Source organism: Spermophilus citellus (genome assembly GCF_964194105.1).
Source record: "Spermophilus citellus genome assembly, chromosome: 2".
In the NCBI taxonomy this organism is placed as follows: domain Eukaryota; kingdom Metazoa; phylum Chordata; class Mammalia; order Rodentia; family Sciuridae; genus Spermophilus; species Spermophilus citellus.
Window position 1 is genome coordinate 241,863,919 of NC_138183.1, and position 19,178 is coordinate 241,883,096.

Consider the following 19,178-nt stretch of genomic DNA (forward strand, 5'->3'; position numbering starts at 1 on the left):
TTGCCCCTGTTCTAGGATATGAGGCTACAACAGTATTCATGTTCTACACCATCATAAAGCACAATTTGCAGAGCAGAAGGACAGATATTTCACAAGTGCTGAAAGCTATGCTTATATTGTTAGATGAAAACAAGTTCTATCAAGAGAAACCAATGTGGAGTGCTTTTAAATGGCCAGTGGACCTTCCTAAATAGGTGAACAACTAATAAGTAATGCAATTATCTGGGGAAGAGGGTGGATTTTTGGTTCCTATATTTCTATATTCCTATATTTCTATTCTATATTTCATGAATGTCACTAACCCATTTGTGAAAAAAATTAGTTTAGAGAAGTACAGCTATTTAAATGTACCCTCAGTTTTCATCTTTATACGTTCAGTATAAAAATAAAGTTTTTGCAAAACTCACACTACGGTAAAAATTAATTCTCAAGTATTGTACCATGAGGCCATTTTTCACTAGTCTCTCACAAATACATCAAAAGAGCTTGCTAAGAATAATGAATTCTTCAAATTCAAAGAAATACTATCATAAAAATAGCAAAGAACACAAGTGCAATGGGTGGTATATGCCTCTAATCCAGGAGGATCAAAATACAAGACCAAAATTTCAGCAACTATGGGAAGTCCTACACTGTTGAGTGAGACCCTACCTCAAAATAAAACATAATAAAAAGGACTAGGGATGTATCTCAGTGGCAAAATGCCTATGGGTTCAATTCTTAGTACCAAACATAATAAAAAGGTGGAATTGACCAATGTATTTTCCCACATAGATAGAATATGTAAAAAAACACAAGATCTACTTTGAGTTAAAAAATACAAAAATGTCACTTACCTGCCAATATCACCACACCATATTTTGCACACACACAGTGGAAACATTTATAAAATTTGTCTCTGGTATAGTCCCTTGAGGGTTTTTTTTTAATAATTTTTAAAAAAGAATTAAAATGTGTTTGATCCTTAAGGACATAACACTAATTGATGCTCTAAGGACCTGTATTAATTCCTTTGAGGTCCAAATCCCTACCTTACATTTGTTTATAGCACTTGATGAGTGCAGGAAATCTTGATCACAGATAGAGAATAAGCCATCATGTTCAGTAATTTAGATGGAAGGAAGTAGGAGTAGATAATTTTGTATATGTAGTGTAGTAAAGACAAACTAATTCCCCTGGGAATTCTACCTTGTTTTTTTCCTAAACATTGAGGCAAGACCTTCTAATGAGGCTGAGGACAAGAATGTGGGGCAGGTGGAGCTTTCAGGACAGGAGAAGATGGAGTGAAGAGAACAGTACTGTCATCAGCAGCAGTGGAAGTTCTGGTCAGAGCCGGGGCTCCTGTGAAGAGTTGGGCTTATGAATTTCTGCTGGAACTAGACTGATCTATTGAGTTAATGTCATCAACATGATAGGAATCACAGACGTTAGAGAAACTGGAACACTCATACAGTAACTGGAGATTTAAGAGGAAGTTTGAAAATAGCATAGAGAATAGTGGAACAGTTTTGAACAAAGCATTTGTTAGAAAAGAAGGAAGTTAGAGGTACTTTTTTGCACAGATAGTACCATGTCATTCCAATAAAATTTCTCAAATTGTAGTTTCACATTAAGCCAGATAAGGCAGGTCAATTTTGTTACAAACAAACAATGTTATTTTGTGAGAAATTAACCAATCAAATCAATATCAAAATATGGATTTTGTATCCCCACAAAATGTAAAATGTCAATATTTTCCATTTATTTTCTTTTTCAAGTTGAGGTGGAAAGATTAATATCAATTGTTCTCTTATTTTGATTCCTTGAATAAATAAAAATTATGCAAATTTTAAAAATAAAATCTTAAGTTTATATATTTCTATGAATTGAAAAACCAAGTTATTAATTAACGTGTCTAATTTCCCAACCCCTTAATAACAACCTTTTTTTTTTGGAAAGCAAGATGACAGTGTAAATGAAATTTGTCTGTTAATATTTATTTGCTATTGATGTATTAAGTTTCTATTTATTCATTTTCTGATACGTACATATTACAATCAAACATTGTAATAAATCACAAAATTTACAGTAGATACTTTAGAACCAAATAAGACTGGCTCAATCATAACAGAATGAATATACAAAAATAGTTAATTGCCTATTCCATATCTCATTCTTTTTGTAGGCCTCACACAATCATAAATTCTTATGAGGAAGACAATGTTGATTCATTTAACAGCAATGTCTAAAACTCATAAGGATATCAAATAGCAATTTGCCATGACCAACCCTGATTTCCTTTGCCTTCTAATTTTCTTCAAGCATAGCATTTTCCATTTCAAGTCACTGATAACTCTGTAGTTTCATTTGCATTGATGAGGTTGAATAAATTGATAGATACACATTCAATAAAATGTAAACTCTTCTCATTGTTACATACCCCATAAACAATCCATAAGGTAATTTTGTTATTCTACCTTCTAAAGATCCATCTCTTTAAACAGCTACTTCTAACCATTTCCATTCGGTTCCAAATCCCTTCCTAAAATCAGTTCTTTTTTCCTTGAATTTTCTCATGCTAATCCACATATATTTGTCTTTTTGCTGTTGTTTTAGGAAAAAAAAAAGAGCATATTGCCTCAGGGCCCTTGAGTTTGCTGTGTATGTTCCTGGAAACTTCTTCCACAAACACCCTATGGTACCATCCCTGCTGAGGTCTTGCTCAAAAGTTATGTCCACAGAGAGCTCTTCCATGAATCCGCCTCTCTCTAAACATTGTCTACAGTACATTTCTTCAAAGTGCAGCTATATCCCTGTCAAACAGACTGACAAACAGACACACACACGTGTGCATGCACACACCCACACATAAAACAGTGGTATAAACAATAAAGTCCTCCTCACTTATATATAAACTTAATAAATAACATAATAAAATGTGCTTTCTTTCCTGCTACATACCTCCAGGATACATCATCTGATAGTTTTTCAATGAATAGATTTTAGATGAATTGTGAATGAGGATGTAAAAGATGCTATTTCTTTTCTCTAAGCACAAGCTGAAGAATTCTAATAGAAAATTATAATTTTTAACAATGTCAAAAGGTATATTTTAAGCTTAATGGTATAAGACACTAAGGTACAGTCATTATCAGTAGTAGAAAAGGTATTGTTATTTTATTGATGTCTGAGTAATTCAAGTAGGAAAACTAATTTCTTAACCCTATCATACGTGAGGACCCTGATGCCAAGATATTAGTTTAATATATTCATCTGGAACTCAGGCGAGTAGTCAGTACTAGAGATAAATATTTTAGAATCATTACAGACTTTCTAGATCACCTAAGAATAATTTGTTGGTATCTAAAAAATATTAAAAAGAAGGAAGATCTATGAAAGCTAACTGGAAAGAATTGTACAGAAGAAAAAGAGAAAAACAGTTTATACACTACCTGGAAGACACATCCCAATGATCTAAGTTACTCTCACTAGGCCCCATCTCTTAAAGATTGTATCCCTCCCAATAATCTCACATAAGGAGCAAAACTTTAATGCACAGGGACATTCAACATGTAAACATTCAAGGGACACTCAACATATAACTGTAGCATTGTTTAAGATATTGAAAAAAATATTTCTACTTCTATTGAGGTCACATACTTAATTATTCTCCTGCCCATCCCCCCAAAAAATCATTACATAAAGTCTACTATATTGTGAATTATGTATTTTAATTGGTGACTCTTCTTTGTTGTTGTCTGCTTTATTTTATTGTTTGGTACAGTTTTATAAACACATTTTGGAATAGTTTTAAAAGAGACAATTGACATACTGATTGCCTTCTAATCTAATTTTTTCAGAGTGATACAGTAGCGAAGACTACAAAGGGGTGTATCAAGTTAGCTAGAGGAATCAATTGTGACAAGTCATCCTGAGATAACAAGAGATTGAGACAGATAATAAATCCCTGGATGCAGTGGTGCTAAGGTCTCATGTTTCCCTGACAAGTTCAGATTCAAAAGAAAACTGTTATCACAGTTGTGGAGAGTGAATAAGCCCTGGTCATCCGCTGATCTTGTGGTGTCAGCAAAGCCACGCCTGGGAAACATTCCTTGCCAAAGACAGGATGTGGGAACAGCCTTGAGAATTGGCTCTGTCACCAACATCTATCAGATGTTCCAATACAATGGATTTTCTGGTACCACAGGATAGCCACAAGATATTCCCAATACTTTAACATTTTAGTGCACAAAGAATCCTCTTGATAACTCACAGGCCTTCAACAATTTGCAGAGCTCTTGTAGTTCCAACTTCCTGATCATGAGACCCTATATAATAAAGTTGCTTAGCTGGTCTTGGGTCAGTGTTCCTCCATCTGAGGACAGTGTCTAAACTGGCCCCAGCTTTGCTCAAAAATGTCTTTGTGTTTTCATTAATCTGTTGTTGCCGCTTCTAGAGATCTTTTGTTGTTGATGGACAGGTCACTGCACAAAATAAAATTGGAACATGGTATGAAGCAAATGTACTATGAAGGAGTAGGGAGACTGAGAGGATCAATGGTGAGCTTAATTGTCAATGGGACAGAGAAATAAATTTTTATCAGATGGGACATCAGTCAAGGGAATTATTAAGAAGAGTGATGTTAGATAATATTTGCAAACAATCAAAAGTATTAGAGTTTAAGATACTAATGCTTAAGGAAAGGAGAGAAACATATTCAGAAATTAAATCTGTGAAATGCCCCAAAATGAGAAAGAGCTGGTTTGAAATAGAAGAGGCTCTTTGTCCACCATGACAGGAGGGAAGGAAGAACATATTTATGAGAATTTAGAGGTGGGAAGATGAAGTATGAGGTAAGATTAGCAAAAGAGAATGGAGTTCTCAAGGGTTTTTCTAAGCTGTGCTAAAGAGTTTAAGTAGAGGACACAGCAAAGAATTATTAAACTTTCCTGGATTGGGATTTAGTAGATGAGTAAAAAGGAGAGAAAATGGAACCGTAGAATTGGGAGTGATTGAAAGTGAGTACTTCCATGATATTCCATGGAATCTTAACTGGGAGAAGAGGAAGTTCAGACTTAAGCATGGTAATAGATAAAGATGAAGTGTAATTACCTTTGAGTGATGAATAAAAAATAAGTCAGAAGATGAATGTTACAGAATATTAACTGGAATAGAGGGGAAAGAATGGAGGCAGAAAATCATGAAAAAATTTAAAATATCTTTGAGAAAAACCTTGGTTAAATGTTAAAAATGGAAATTGTGGTAAAATGAGAGAACTGCTTAAAGTGGTCAGGATGAGATCATATCTCAGTGTGGGCTCCAACAAATGTATCAGGGATGAATTTTCACAAGATGATTCCAAATCATTACTTATACCTCCTTTGACTCGCCATCTTTACATCAAAGAATGTGTGGTCCCATTGTTCTACCAGTAATGCATCTCCACCCAACTAAAATAAGTAACAGGCCATTTAATTTGACTAACATGTATTGAAAACTACATGAAACTTTGGAAGGAGCAGAAACAAAAAGTTCAAGTGCATTGATATATAATTTTTCAAATATTGTATTTATTTCACAAGGTTAGTAAAATGTTTAACTATTATCGCTGTGGTTCCTCGAAAAGAATTTCATGTGTCTTATTTGGTATTATTTCACTTGAGTTATGGTGTTATTATTTATAGTGAAGACTGTGGCAATACCCAGATGTGCTTTACCTGCTTCAAGTAATTACTATTACAGCTTCCAGCTGTTTTTGCAGTCGACAGTTCACATCTGACATCTGCTGTTAGAATTTCCTCTACTGAATCAATTGTCCAAGATTACACATCCTCCTACTTAGTAACTCACATCCCAAACTGAGCATGTGGATTACAAGTTTCACAAAGCTCTAAATGATCGACTCAGCACCAGCACTTCTTAGGAGAGTGGCTGAGATCTCTTTTGCAGTTCATCAACATTCACTGTTTTTTTTTAAATATCTATTTTTAGTGGTAGTTGGACACAATATCTTTATTTTATTTATTTGTTTTTATGGGGTGCTGAGGATCGAACCCAGGGCCCTGTAAATGCTAAGCAAACCATCTACCACGGAGCCACAACCCCAACCCCCAAATTCACCATCTTTTGCCCATCCTGCTTCCCTCCCAATACAGGTATCATTCCTGAAAATTCTCTCCAATAAACTTCCTTTATACAAATGTCTGCCTTAGAGTCTGTTTGCCTTGTCCTCAAACAACAACACTAATGCATATATTATAAATCCATGATTGAGAAAGCTAAATATTGAAATTAAAACATGGGCTCATGACATCCAATTCCAAATGTTTTCATACTTTTACCAATCACCACAGTCATCCAACATGTCAATGAATCTTATGGGCTTATGTAGACAAATTTAAAATACTAGGAGATTAACAAGTATATCTCATTTTATCACATCTACTTGAACATGGAGAAAGAGCTTAAAGAATTATCTAATAAAATTCATATGAAATATATATATCTTTTACATAACAAGAGGGTAGGTGACGTGGCTTTAGTGTAGGTGTTTCTGTAAGGTCTTTCTCAGGGCCTCTTTCACATCTTTATTTTTCAGACTGTAGATGAGGGGGTTCAGCATGGGGATGACCACTGTATAAAACACAGAGACAATCTTGTCCTGCTCCATTGAGTAGCTAGATGTGGGTCGCAGATACATGAAGAGAATGGTCCCAAAGAAAATGGTGACCGCCACAAGGTGGGAGGCACAGGTGGAAAAGGCCTTGCGCCTTCCCTCTACTGATCGCATCTTCAGTATGGCAATGAGGATGCACAGGTAGGAAATGAGGACAATCACAACACAGCTGATGACTTGAAAACTGGAGAAAGCCATGATCACAATGCCATTGATGTGGATGTCCGAACATGACAGTTTGAGTAGGGGTGGGGTGTCACAGTAGAAGTGGTTGATCCTATTAGAGCCACAAAAGGACAACCTGAAAGTCATGCCTGTGTGGATAGCTGCATTTCCAAAGCCTGCAAGGAAGCAAGTACCCACTAATGAGAAACAAATTCTGTTAGACATGAGAACTGGGTAGAGCAGGGGGTTCCAAATGGCTGCATAGCGATCATATGCCATCGTGGCCAGCAGGAAGCACTCAGTTCCCAGGAAGGAGCCAAAGAAGTAGAACTGGGCAGCACACCCATTAAAAGAAATGGCCTTGTTCTCAGCCACAAGGTTCACCAGCATCTTAGGAGTGACAGAAGAAGAGTAAGAGGCATCCACAAAGGACAGGCTGCTGAGAAAAAAGTACATGGGGGTGTGGAGGTGAGGCTCCATCTTGATCAGTGCAATCATGCCCAGGTTACCCACCATGGTTGCCACATAGATGGACAGAAACAGTGCAAAGAGGACACCTTGCAGATGGGGATTGTCTGAGAGTCCCAAGAGGACAAATTCTGTCACTTCTGACTGATTTCTTCTCTGGACCTCTTTCATGAGCCTGATCATCTGAAAGCCAATAAGAGAGACAATGGGACACTGCATTTGGCCAAATGAATACCTGACACATCTGTAAATATATTTGAGTGGAATACATAAATTCTAAAAGAAGAGTAAAAAGTGAAGATCACAGTAAACAAGTGTGTTGGACTTGATGCCAAGTAAAAAACCTGTATCTTTGTACTAGGTGTGCAGCCTACAAATCATACTGAGACAAGTGGCTAGTATACATTAACTATGATTGCTTTTCTTTAACTATTAAAAAAGATTAATATGTTAATGAATATATATATATATATATATATATATATATATATATATATATATTACATTACCAGGGATTAATCCTAGGGGAACTTAACCACTGAGCCACATCCCCAGCATGTTTTATTTTTTTTATATTGAGATAGGATCCCCCTAAGTTGCTCAGGCTTGCTAAGTTACTAAGGCTGGCTTTGAACTTGCAATACTCCTGTTTTAGCCTCCAGTGTTAGTGGGACTACAGACATATGCTACCATGCCCATTAGATTAAACAATCTTAAGGGATAATTGTATTATTTATGATAATTAATTTAAATTAGTTGATAAATTTATATACTCTGTACTACTTCTGGAAAGAAGACAGAATAAATTTAGACCACTGAATATTCATTTGCAGTACAAAGAGAATTAATGAGATACATTGAAAATTAGCATTAATAGTCAATAGTACTTGATCCCAAGGAGCGAGTGCTTTAAAATTTTATGGCCATAAGAAAATGAAGTATATCCCATATAGCCAATATGGTTCCAATGTCACTACCCGCTTTCCAGATCAGCACGTGCAAAGTAAAAAGGCTTCAGTTAAAATTTTAGACTTTTTAATAATTCACTTTAGTAATTAGAAAATCAGGTTGTAAAAATGAGTAAATATCCCTGAAGAAAATAATTAAAGTGGCTGAGACAAGGAAACCTTTTAATGATCAGATCCACAACATCAAAATAGAACCTATAGCTTGGTAAGGTGAGTGTGTAGATTACGGTCATCTGGTATACATCTCAAAATGATAGGGATAATTTTTAAATATTTTAATCATATTAATGTACCTGTTGAAGAGCCAGATATGTTTAACCTGGCTTAAGCAAAATACAATGTAAACATGTATAAATATATCACATGGTACCCAATTAAAATACACAATTCTTATGCTTTAATCTATCAGTTAAAAATAAATTTAAGTAATAGCAATTTTTTAAAAAACCAACAGAATTAGAACACACCAGAAGTCAAACTAAATTAGGGGAATAATTTGACACCAAGTTATGTAAATGGAAATAAGACTTATTCTTTGAAAATTGTAATGAAGCCAGATTCCACAGGTACAGACATGGCCACATAAGTATCTTCTGATGCTCTGCTCAACATAGTTTCTATGGAGATGTACTCAGTAACCTAAGGAATGTTAAAACCTCATCTTTCCACAGCATAACACTTCCCAAGTGATCTTGATATTTGAACTTCAAAAGCAGCTTCTCTAGAAGTAATGGGGGGGGGAGGGAGGCGGGGAGACACAGATTTTCTTTCTCTACTTCCCTAAACAGGAAGTGTCCCTAAGAATATAAATCTAACAACAACAACAACAAAAAAAAAAAAAAAACACTTAAATATCCTAGCCATACTAATAAAGCTATGATAGGTGAAAAATAAATAGTATTAAAATTCTTAAAGTTTTTTGTTTGATGATTTCTTGTGCTCTGCTGTTTCTTTCTGAATTAATTTATTTAAATCCTATAGAATAGGCAATGCAATTCTCTCCTTTTGCAGAGTAGAAATGTAAGATACAAAAATTAACTTGCAGAGAATCAAAGTTTGACTAATAGAGTCCAAATTTATACTCACCAATGTAAATCTTATGTCCTTAACATTTGAGATTATTTAGACTTACTGTCGATAATAGATTGGGCATTAATACATATGCTATGTGATGATATATTTTTTTTCATTAATAGGCCAGAATACATTTAATTACTTTAGTAAGTCATGCCATCTCATGAAAAACTGAGTATTATTGCTGAAAATTATCTTTCCTAAAATTCACTTTTATTAATATTTATTATTAGCCAAACATGATTTCTTTTACATTTATGGTGTGAATTACATGCTTCCAACTTCTCACAATTTTAACAAATTTATTTTCTGCTCCTCTGAGATATTCTCCTTTGTGTTCTTGAGATTTTGCAGCTAAACTTCTAACCCAAAGAGAAATAATCTGGGTTTCTCATTTCTTTCTAAGAGCTTTCTGAAAATAAACTTTTAAATTTCCTGAGATATCTCTGATGGATAAAAAGTTTATATCAATCATAATATTTGCTGCTTATATTTATCCTAAAGATGTACAGATCTCTTATCAATAAAAATGGATGTGACACTTATTTAACATATATTTTTAGCCTCTCAGTGCTTCGGGAACTTTCGGTCAAAGGACAATTAAGGAAATGAATAGCAAATGGATTTTTCTTTAGTTAAATGAACAGGACTCTTTATATCTTTTCCTTACCTTTTGTAACTGCTTGAGCATTAGTTTATTCCTTTGCTTGTTCCTCTTCTATGCCTAAATTCTTGAAAAAAAAAAGTTAAAAAAAAGCACATGATACCTTCCTAGAGAATATGCTGACTGTCAAGGTCCCAAGGTAACCAGGATGCAGTTAGAATGGACTTAGAGACCACGAATTACAGATTAACCCAAAACTACTCTGTGTTCAGCAGTGGTAGAGAGGTTCTTTCTCCTCCTCCTCCTCCTCCTCCTCCTCCTCCTCCTCCTCCTCCTCCTCCTCCTCTTCTTCTTCTTCTTTTACTTTTTCTGAAAGTTAAGTAATCCAATTTATTATATCAAAATAAAGTACCTTTCAAAATCCTAAGTTCATCATTACAGTGAGGCTACCATTCCGTTCACAGATATTTCCAGTAATAGAGTCTTCCGAAGAGACTCCAGAGTAAACATCCTAGCTCATTTATATAGGATATATTTCTTATTCTTTGGTCTCTGGGGACTGTGTCCCTTAAGTTTCCTTATTGTACTCTACTTACTTTCCCCTTTTAAATTAAGGAAATCACATTCCCTTTCATATATTTCTCCTTTACCCTCAGGATACATGAGCACAGAGGAGAATAAATTTTGAGCCATTATGCAACCATCTTCTGTCTCCCCTGATAAGCTCCCTTGGGAAGAATTAAGAGTTCTCAAAGTTGCAGTTTTACTCTACAGCAGGGTCTCCTTTCTATAAGGAGGCTGTCTGCATATGAGAACTTAGGTGACCTGGAAAATGGCTAGGGAACTCAGCCGAGGAGACACCAAGAGAAGGAGAAGAGAAGAGGCCTATTGGGGGCTTGGAATCCTAGGTCTGTGAAATCAAGATTGTGAAATCATGTATTTCATTAATCTCTGTGCCTAAACATTTCATTTCTAATGACTCGGGTGACTAGAGATTGAATAATGAATGTGATTTGCTACATCAAATATATGTAGATAATCAATGATTTTCCCTAACCCTAACACACTCCTGCACACTTTCCAGAGCAAGAAGTAGTCATCAGTCCCTATAGCCAAGATTGAGATGCACAAGAAACTCCATCCTCAAAATACATCTTATATATAAGGGGCTCAAGGTCTGACATAAATTGATCAACATCTAATAATTATTTACATCATTTAGGCTACTTTGAGAAGATTAATTTATTTCAGCATCATTTAATTAATGAAATCTGCAGTAAATGAAGAACTCAAATACTAAAAAGAGGTATTGTTTATCTCCACAATTCAGAGGAGAAATATTTGCATGATTTTGGTTAAATCTTAATCCCCAGTGTTTGTTTATTTGTTTTATTGATGCCTTATAGTGAAAGTACAATAAGGTCCTCTCAATGCTTAGCATGAAATGTAACTGGCAAGAAATGAAGAGTTGCTAAAATAACAAATAATTATTATCTAAGTGTGGGAACAACATCATTAGTTGTTCCTTGGGAACAAACTGAGATAAATTAAATGGGATTAAAGTGTGTGCAATTGGAGTATGGGTGGGGTTGGAAGACATCACATAACACTAAGAAGTGAGCGTAAGAAATACAGCACATTGGAAGCTTCGGTAACATCAGAGTGGTGAACTGAGGCTGTGGACTACAAAGCAGGAATTGGGTCAAATGTGGAATGGATAGTGGGACACAGTTAGTCCCAGGCTATGAAGCAGGACATCCAAAAGGGCTTTGGAGTAAGAAGATAGCTCATTTCTATCTTAGCTTGAGTGTTTTCAAGGAGGCAGAAGATGATGCTCCATGACAATAGGATGGGTATCATTCAAAAGTTAGCATGAAATATGATCTCCATGGAACATTTAAAAAATTCACACTGGATATAGGATTTTTCAAAGAATGGATCTATAGGAATAGATGACAGACAGTGAAGTCACAATGAATTTTTATTAAGAACCATGAGATCCTCTCCTTTCTTTTTCCTCTCCCTTCTCTCTGTCTCTCTCTTTGTCTCTCCCCTTCCTAACCCTTATTTTGACTAGCTTCTACATATCAAAAAGGATAAGAGTCCAGTGGAATAAACCTAGCTTTCCTATGTACATAAATGAATATGCCACAGTGAATCCCACCATCTTATACATTCCCAAGAAACTAATAAACTTAAAAAATGTAAATATCAGAAAGATCAGTAGAATGTATGGAAAGGAGCAGGGGAGGAGGCAGAGGACAAGGGGAGGGAGAGGGGAAATACTGAGGGTTGAATGGGAGCAAATTATATTCTATACCTTTATCATTATGTCAAAATGAATCCCAATCTTATGTAGAATAACATGAGAAGTATCAATAAAAACAAAATAAAGTGGCTGAGGTTGTGGCTCAGTGGTAGCGCGCTTGCCTAGCATGTGTGAGGCACTGGGTTCGACTCTCAGCACCACATACAAATAAATAAAGTTCCATCAACAACTAAAATTATTAATAAAATAAAATAAAAACCATGGGGCCCTAAATCCAGTGACCAGACAATAAGAACTTACAACTAACAGAGATAATGCTGACTAATAAAGATGTGATCTTCACTCTAGAGGAGCTTAAGCATTCATATCAATTATTAATGAAGGTGAGAACTTGTTCATCCAGTCCTCTGCCTAGTCATCAGTAGGAGAAACGAGAGCCAAATGATAAAAACTACTAACATTTACTATACATGTGCTACTTGCTGAGTGTCCGCCTAACCACGGGCATCTCCTCACTCCTATCCCAGGTAAGTCAAGCAGCACTTAGAAAAGCAATTTGTTCGAATAGTTGATTTGCATCAGAGCTAAGATTCAGACACAGTTTATCCTTACTCCAGAATGTGCACCAGGAAACATTTTGGTTGCTGCAGCCCCAAAATACCAAAAAAGGATACTAAATATACCTTCTCATTTACATATGAATAACACATAAACTACAATCACTAACCACATATTTCTTTTCCTCTGGGGAAAACTGACTAACTCTGGAGCAGCATTGCTAGAGTCTGGAAGAGGCTGGTTGCTGGGAGAAAGAGTGAATCAAAGGTCTTAGGAGGGGGAAGTAGAGTGGCTGGAGTCACACTTAGTGCACTACATCTCCTCTTGGTTGAGAAGAGTTATTTGATATGGTGCCTAGAACTTAAAAGAAGATTGTCAAATATCCCACTAGTTATATTTGCAGTTGATAGAATTATCTAGTATCAGCCTTATAGCTACTTTTACATGTACAAACATTCTAACTATTAACATGGAATATTGTTGAATTAATTTTATATAAAACAAACTTGTTGTGGATGCATTTACTAAGTAACTTGAGGGAGAAAATGGTTTTGAGCTTTACCAAGCACTTTCATCCTTTTGGAAATTAACATCCTGAGCTAGAATGTTGCAAGACTACCTTGGGTACTTCTAGGGTAAACTTACATCAGCCTGAAATTTTAAGTTACATTTATGGAGTTTTTTTTTCATATATGTGCAATCATCTGCCTTTTTTTCTCATTGTGTAGTTGAGCCTAATTAGTTACTTAGTAAAATAAGCATTTCTTTTTAATTGAAAAATGAAAATAAGGAAGCTCTTTAATCTGCTCCAACCTGGGATCTTAAAGTTCTTTTTGCCAAAGGAAGCACCCAGTTTCTTTCATGTAAAAAAGGAAAGAAAATGGAAAATAACTCTTTCACTGAAAGTGAACAAAGACACATGACTATATCCACAGTGGCAGGTATACTGAACTCTAAAGGAGTGGTTTTTGATGTATCCTTCATTTTCTTCATAGTAAATGCTGGGATTTCCAAAAAACTTCTGTTGGGCTTTGTGTTACTTGAAGTGATTTTTAAAACACTTGTATCAATGTATAATTAATAAACTGCAAAGAACTGCACATAGTCAGTGTGTACAATTTGATGGGCTTAGATAGACGCAAACCCCCATGGCATAATCAGCACAACAGTGTTAATGGACACATTCAATACCTTCCAGAGATTTCTTGTTTCCCTCTCTTATTGATTCCAAGTAGAATTCAATAATTAAATCTTTAGTTATTTTTATTTAACCAACCATTATAGTAATATGTTAATTTCATCCTGTAGGACATGAAAAGTATCATCCTTTTTCAAAGGACTTTTAGCATGAGCAGGGAGACCTTAGTCATTCCCAAAATCACACCCTGTAGACATCTTTAGGCTGGACAAAAGCCCAGGTAGTTCTTAGATTCAATCGTCACTCAAGAGTCTTGAAAAAATGAATCCCTGTGTTTATCATTAAGACTGAAGGAAACACGAGGGAGATTCCTTAGGGAATGACAGTTCAACAAATCTTTGAGTCCCCTGTGAATGTAGACAATCCTTTCATCATATTTCTTCTGGGAAATTATCTGTTACTCAGAGACATAAATTTTCCCTGCACTCATGATCAAGGATGGGAGGAGTAGGAAGCTGAACCAGCTGCTAGGGCGATTCACCATTTTTGGATTATTCTCAGAATATTTGTTCAGTGCTTCTCATCAAAGAAGAGGAGACGTTCGTCCTCTCACCTCCAACAAGTGGAAAACAGGTCAGACCACAGTTGGGACAGAAGAGGAAAGAGATGTGATCTATTTGGGATGCAATATTACACTGCCTGATGCTTCTCTGAGCACAGGTTCTACTTGACACCAGGTTCCTGCCATTTTAAGATTTCAGAAAGAGACATAGGCCATGGGTTTGGTTTTCAGTTATCTCATAAATCTGAATTCATAAAATGCTAGAATTGGAGGGTCTTGGGTGATTGATGTTCCCCACCCAATCTAATTAACAAATCCACAATCTGTATTTAATGCAGCAATTCACCAAAACCCATTACTGAAAAGTAGAACTAAAACTAGAGTCTCCAGACACTTCCTATAGTATTCTTTTTATATAAATTTGCAAACTCAGGTGATACATAGAAATCTAAAATGTATTTGCTCCAAATGTACTGCTTTTCTGCTGACTCTACAACTAGCTCACAATGTAAAGTCCCCTCAGCATATGTTTCTGTTTTGCACTGAACCTAACTTATGAAATAATGTATGTATTCACATGTAGTAGTAATGAGTTGACCTGGAGTAGGACAAGTACTCTACCTTTTCAGCCAGCTGTATCAAAGTATGACTGACAAAATAAATAGAATGTATTGAAAAATAAAATATGTTATGTTTTAGTGCATGTATTAATAAGTAAAATATCATCAGAAAGAATACTGTAAACAAATTCATCACACACCAAAAGTTTTCTTGGGCCTTTTCCTTTCCTGCCCCCATATACTTCTCACACACCTCTATAACCACACAATCACTGATCAGCTTTCTTCTGCCACTATCGACTCTCTTGAATTTTCTAGATTTTTATGAATGGAATCAGGTGTTATCTTTTTTTATGTTTTTTTTTGTGTCTCAGCCTAATTATGTTAAGACTCATCCACCATGACACATGTATCAATACATGGTTCCTTTTAATTGTTGAGTAGTTTGTCCCATTTTATGAACACAAGCATCTATCAGTGAGCATGTAGGGTGTTTCCAGGTTTTCTTTCCAACTGAATATCAAGTTGGCATAGACATGTTTGATTTTATATGAAATTGTAAAAGTATCTGCAACATGGGATAGAAAATGGTGAAGAAAGATCTCTTCCTTTGATGTGATTACTTATATTCTGTAAAGAGAGTGAAAGCTAGGGTTAAGAGTTTTCAGCATTTATAAATCCCAGGATTTAGAATAACTTGTCATGAATGTCTATAGCCCATGCATGACACATTGCACCTTCTCTGCTTCCTCTTCTTTCCTGAACAGTAAACCAATTAAAGAAAGTGCAGTCTGTCTTCTCCCTTTATAACTCATAAGTGCTACTTACTTTAAAATTATCTGTGTTTGTCTTTTTTGTTTGTTTGTGTGGCTGGTTGGTTGGTTTGGTTTTGCCAACTGTCCTCACGTTTTCAATTGGATAGATGCTCATCCAACCAATTGGAGAAAAACTTCACAAATGTGTGTTCCTGTGTGACCTCTGAATTCAACAATGCTTTCTCTATTTCCGCTGAAAGGCAGCCCTACTCTCTTAACTATGAGGTCAGTTGTGTCATGGCTATTGGTTAAGCAATAGAATTATCCAGAGACACAGCTGTGTCTTCACCTGATTAAGTCCCATATCTTACCCTGGAGGACTTCTAAAAGTAAGTAAATAAATAAATAAATAACCAAAGGATTAAGTTTGTTCCCATGCATGACAGGACAAGAAAAGGAAATGCAGACACAGAAACAGATTTACCTTTCACAAAATCACATATGCACAGAAGGTAATAATGGACTCTGGAGTCAGGCCCAGTTCTTCTATAATCTGTCTGTTGATTTTGTTTAAATTGTTTAATATATACCCTTGTTCTTTTTATATAACAGTTGTCGGGATGAAATGATGTCACACTTATAAAACACTCAGTAAAGTTTGGGCTTATAATGAATACTCAGAAGGTCCTAGAATTTTAAAAATCATTCTTTTTTACCACCTTATCATCTGTACCTGACCCTCTTCACCAAGTATTTCACCTTCTTGTCTGTGCTTCTGATATGTTATGCTTTGAGATCTCTGAGTCTTCCATTTCCCTCTTTATCCTTATCTGCAAGGAGAATTAATGTGCATGTATTGTCTACATTTATGTTTGCTTTGTTTTAGAAAGACTGAAGGAACACTTGAAACTGATGATGGATAATTGCCTTGGCCACATCAAACATCTGGTGTCTAGGGATAAATGACCTCAGAGCACCAAGATCATTGGAGAAGCAGAACTCACCATTCCCAAGAAGCTAACATTTTTTTTTTCCCATCGTGTATGGACACCAGGAGAAGACAGAACCATCAACTTCACCCAAGTCACTTCAGTCATCCCACCATTCGTGGAATCTAGTTAGTGGAAAGGGTTTTTGAGATTCACCTCAAACAATGCCTGCATTTATTACAGAAATACATATAATGTCTCAAGCATATGATTGCTTATCTTTGGTTTGAATATTTCCAGTGACAGGAAATTTACTACACTCACCAATAAACCAATCCAGATACACATACAATCAGAGCAATGGATAAAGAAAACCACTCAACAGTGACAGAGTTCATCTTTATGGGCATCACTCAAGACCCTCAGGTACAGATGATCTTCTTTGTGGTCTTTCTCATTGTCTACCTGGTCAATGTGGTGGGGAATGTTGGTGTGATTATTCTGATCATATCAGACACTCAGCTTCACACACCCATGTATATTTTCCTCTGCAACCTCTCTTATGTTGACCTGGGCTACTCCATAGCCATTTCTCCCAGGATGCTGGCTGACTTCCTGACAAAGCACAAAGTCATCTCCTTCTCCAGATGTATCACACAGTTTGCTTTCTTTGTAGGTTTTGTGGATGCCGAGTGCTATGTCCTGGCGGCCATGGCCTACGACCACTTTGTGGCCATCTGTCGACCCCTCCACTACAGCACTTTTATGTCCAAGCGGGTCTGCTGGGCTCTCATGCTGGGCTCTTACCTGGCTGGACTCCTGAGCTTAGTAGCCCACACTTCACTCACATTCAGCCTCAATTACTGCGGTTCCAACATCATCAACCATTTCTTCTGTGAAATCCCACCGCTCCTGGCCCTGTCTTGCTCAGACACCTATGTCAGTGAGATACTGCTGTTCAGTCTGTGCGGCTTCATCGAGTTCAGCACCACCCTCATCATTGTCATCTCCTATGCCTTCATCCTTATGGCCATCATCAGAATGCGCTCCGCTGAAGGCCGCTTTAAGGCTTTCTCCACCTGTGGGTCCCATCTTACTGGTGTCACCCTCCTCTATGGCACAATCATGTCTATGTATCTGAGGCCGACATCCAGCTACTCTCTGGACCAAGACAAGTGGGCCTCTGTGTTCTACACCATCATCATCCCCATGTTGAACCCCTTGATCTACAGCTTGCGGAACAAGGATGTGAAAGCTGCATTCAAAAATCTGGTTGGGAGAAAACCTCAATAAAACCAAAAAAAAAATGAAAAAATCTGTTTTTGTCAGAGGTAAACAGTAGTGCCACCGAGGTTGTGGCAGGGAACACAAATGCAACAACTCCTCAATAAACATCACCCACGTTACCCTCTCCTTACTGATTACATCTGGAATTCTAAAGGAATTTTTATGACTCTATGATCCGAAATAAATATAAAATAAATTAATATTTTTAAAGACATTGAGTAAGATGTACTAGCTTTAACTTAAATTATATTCTCATATATATTAGAAATTGAGGCAGGACTTTATGGGGGGGAATTAGCTAGCCACCCTAAAACATATTTTTCCCCCCAGGATCAGAAGAAATGCCAGGTTAAAATGTTGAAAATGTGTATACTCTCAAAGTCAGAGAAAATGTAATGAAAATTATAGTGAATGGACTTGGAGTGAAGGATGATTTTGTTTGTTCTGGGATCCATCCTGTCATGTTAGCAAAACTTATAAGCACATGGTATTTGCCAGGTTCTTGGGGATAAAGTTAGAAGACATGCATTGGCAACATGGAGTGTGTTATGCTTACAGTTGCAGTATTACTGCTTTAAATTGACTCCCAAACACAAAATCAGGAACCATTCAGTCTAACAAAAAGAGGTATAGTCTAACGCAGTTCTAGTTAACTAGCTGTGCAAGTATTAGTGTGTTTTTTTTTTTTTTTGTTGTTGTTGTTGTTGTTCTAAGTTTTGCCTTTAACCAAATAGTTATTTTCACTGGATTTTTTGATCCCATCTGTCTTAAAGAAGTGAACATATGAATTTTTTTTCAACATCACATATTGACACCCTTTCAATCCTCAGAGGCCTTTGATGCCATAAGAAGGATATAATTTGGAGCCATTTTAAGGAATTTTTTATAGCAAGATCACAATATCTACCAGGTTAGTTTATCTGCTCCCAGCATTAATTTTTCTCCCTTCAATCCTAATGAGTCCCTGGCACTTTCTGCAGCTTTCCATGATCCCCACATCACGCCCATGTAGTGTTCAAAGAAGTCTTATAAAGAGGATGTGCCAATGAGTGATCATAAATGTGAATATAGATCCTACTTGCATGGATTTAAGGCTACAAATCTCCAAATAAAAACAAGATGTCGGGTAATAGCAATAGGTAAAGGCAGCAGACAGAAAGATAAAGAAAGCTCACTATTTTTTGAG

The 19,178-nt window shown here is 36.2% G+C and overlaps 2 protein-coding genes across 2 annotated transcripts in view; one reads left to right on the forward strand and one right to left on the reverse strand.

Annotated features, from left to right (window-relative positions):
• Positions 1–7,471, reverse strand: part of LOC308641877 (uncharacterized protein) — a gene marked incomplete at both ends in the record, with an annotated part of 45,663 nt that extends 38,192 nt beyond the window's left edge. The window contains one exon of the mRNA XM_081280457.1: positions 6,530–7,471. Within this exon, the coding sequence (XP_081136583.1) occupies positions 6,530–7,471 (942 nt within the window). The remainder of the gene's footprint in view (positions 1–6,529) is intronic.
• Positions 7,472–17,065: 9,594 nt separating this feature from the next.
• On the forward strand, positions 17,066–17,998 carry LOC308639137 (olfactory receptor 5AR1; the record flags this gene model as incomplete). The annotated part of the gene is made up of 1 exon (XM_081277177.1): positions 17,066–17,998. One exon carries the CDS (start codon positions 17,066–17,068, stop codon positions 17,996–17,998), a length of 933 nt encoding a protein of 310 aa, XP_081133303.1.
• Positions 17,999–19,178: the final 1,180 nt, after the last annotated feature.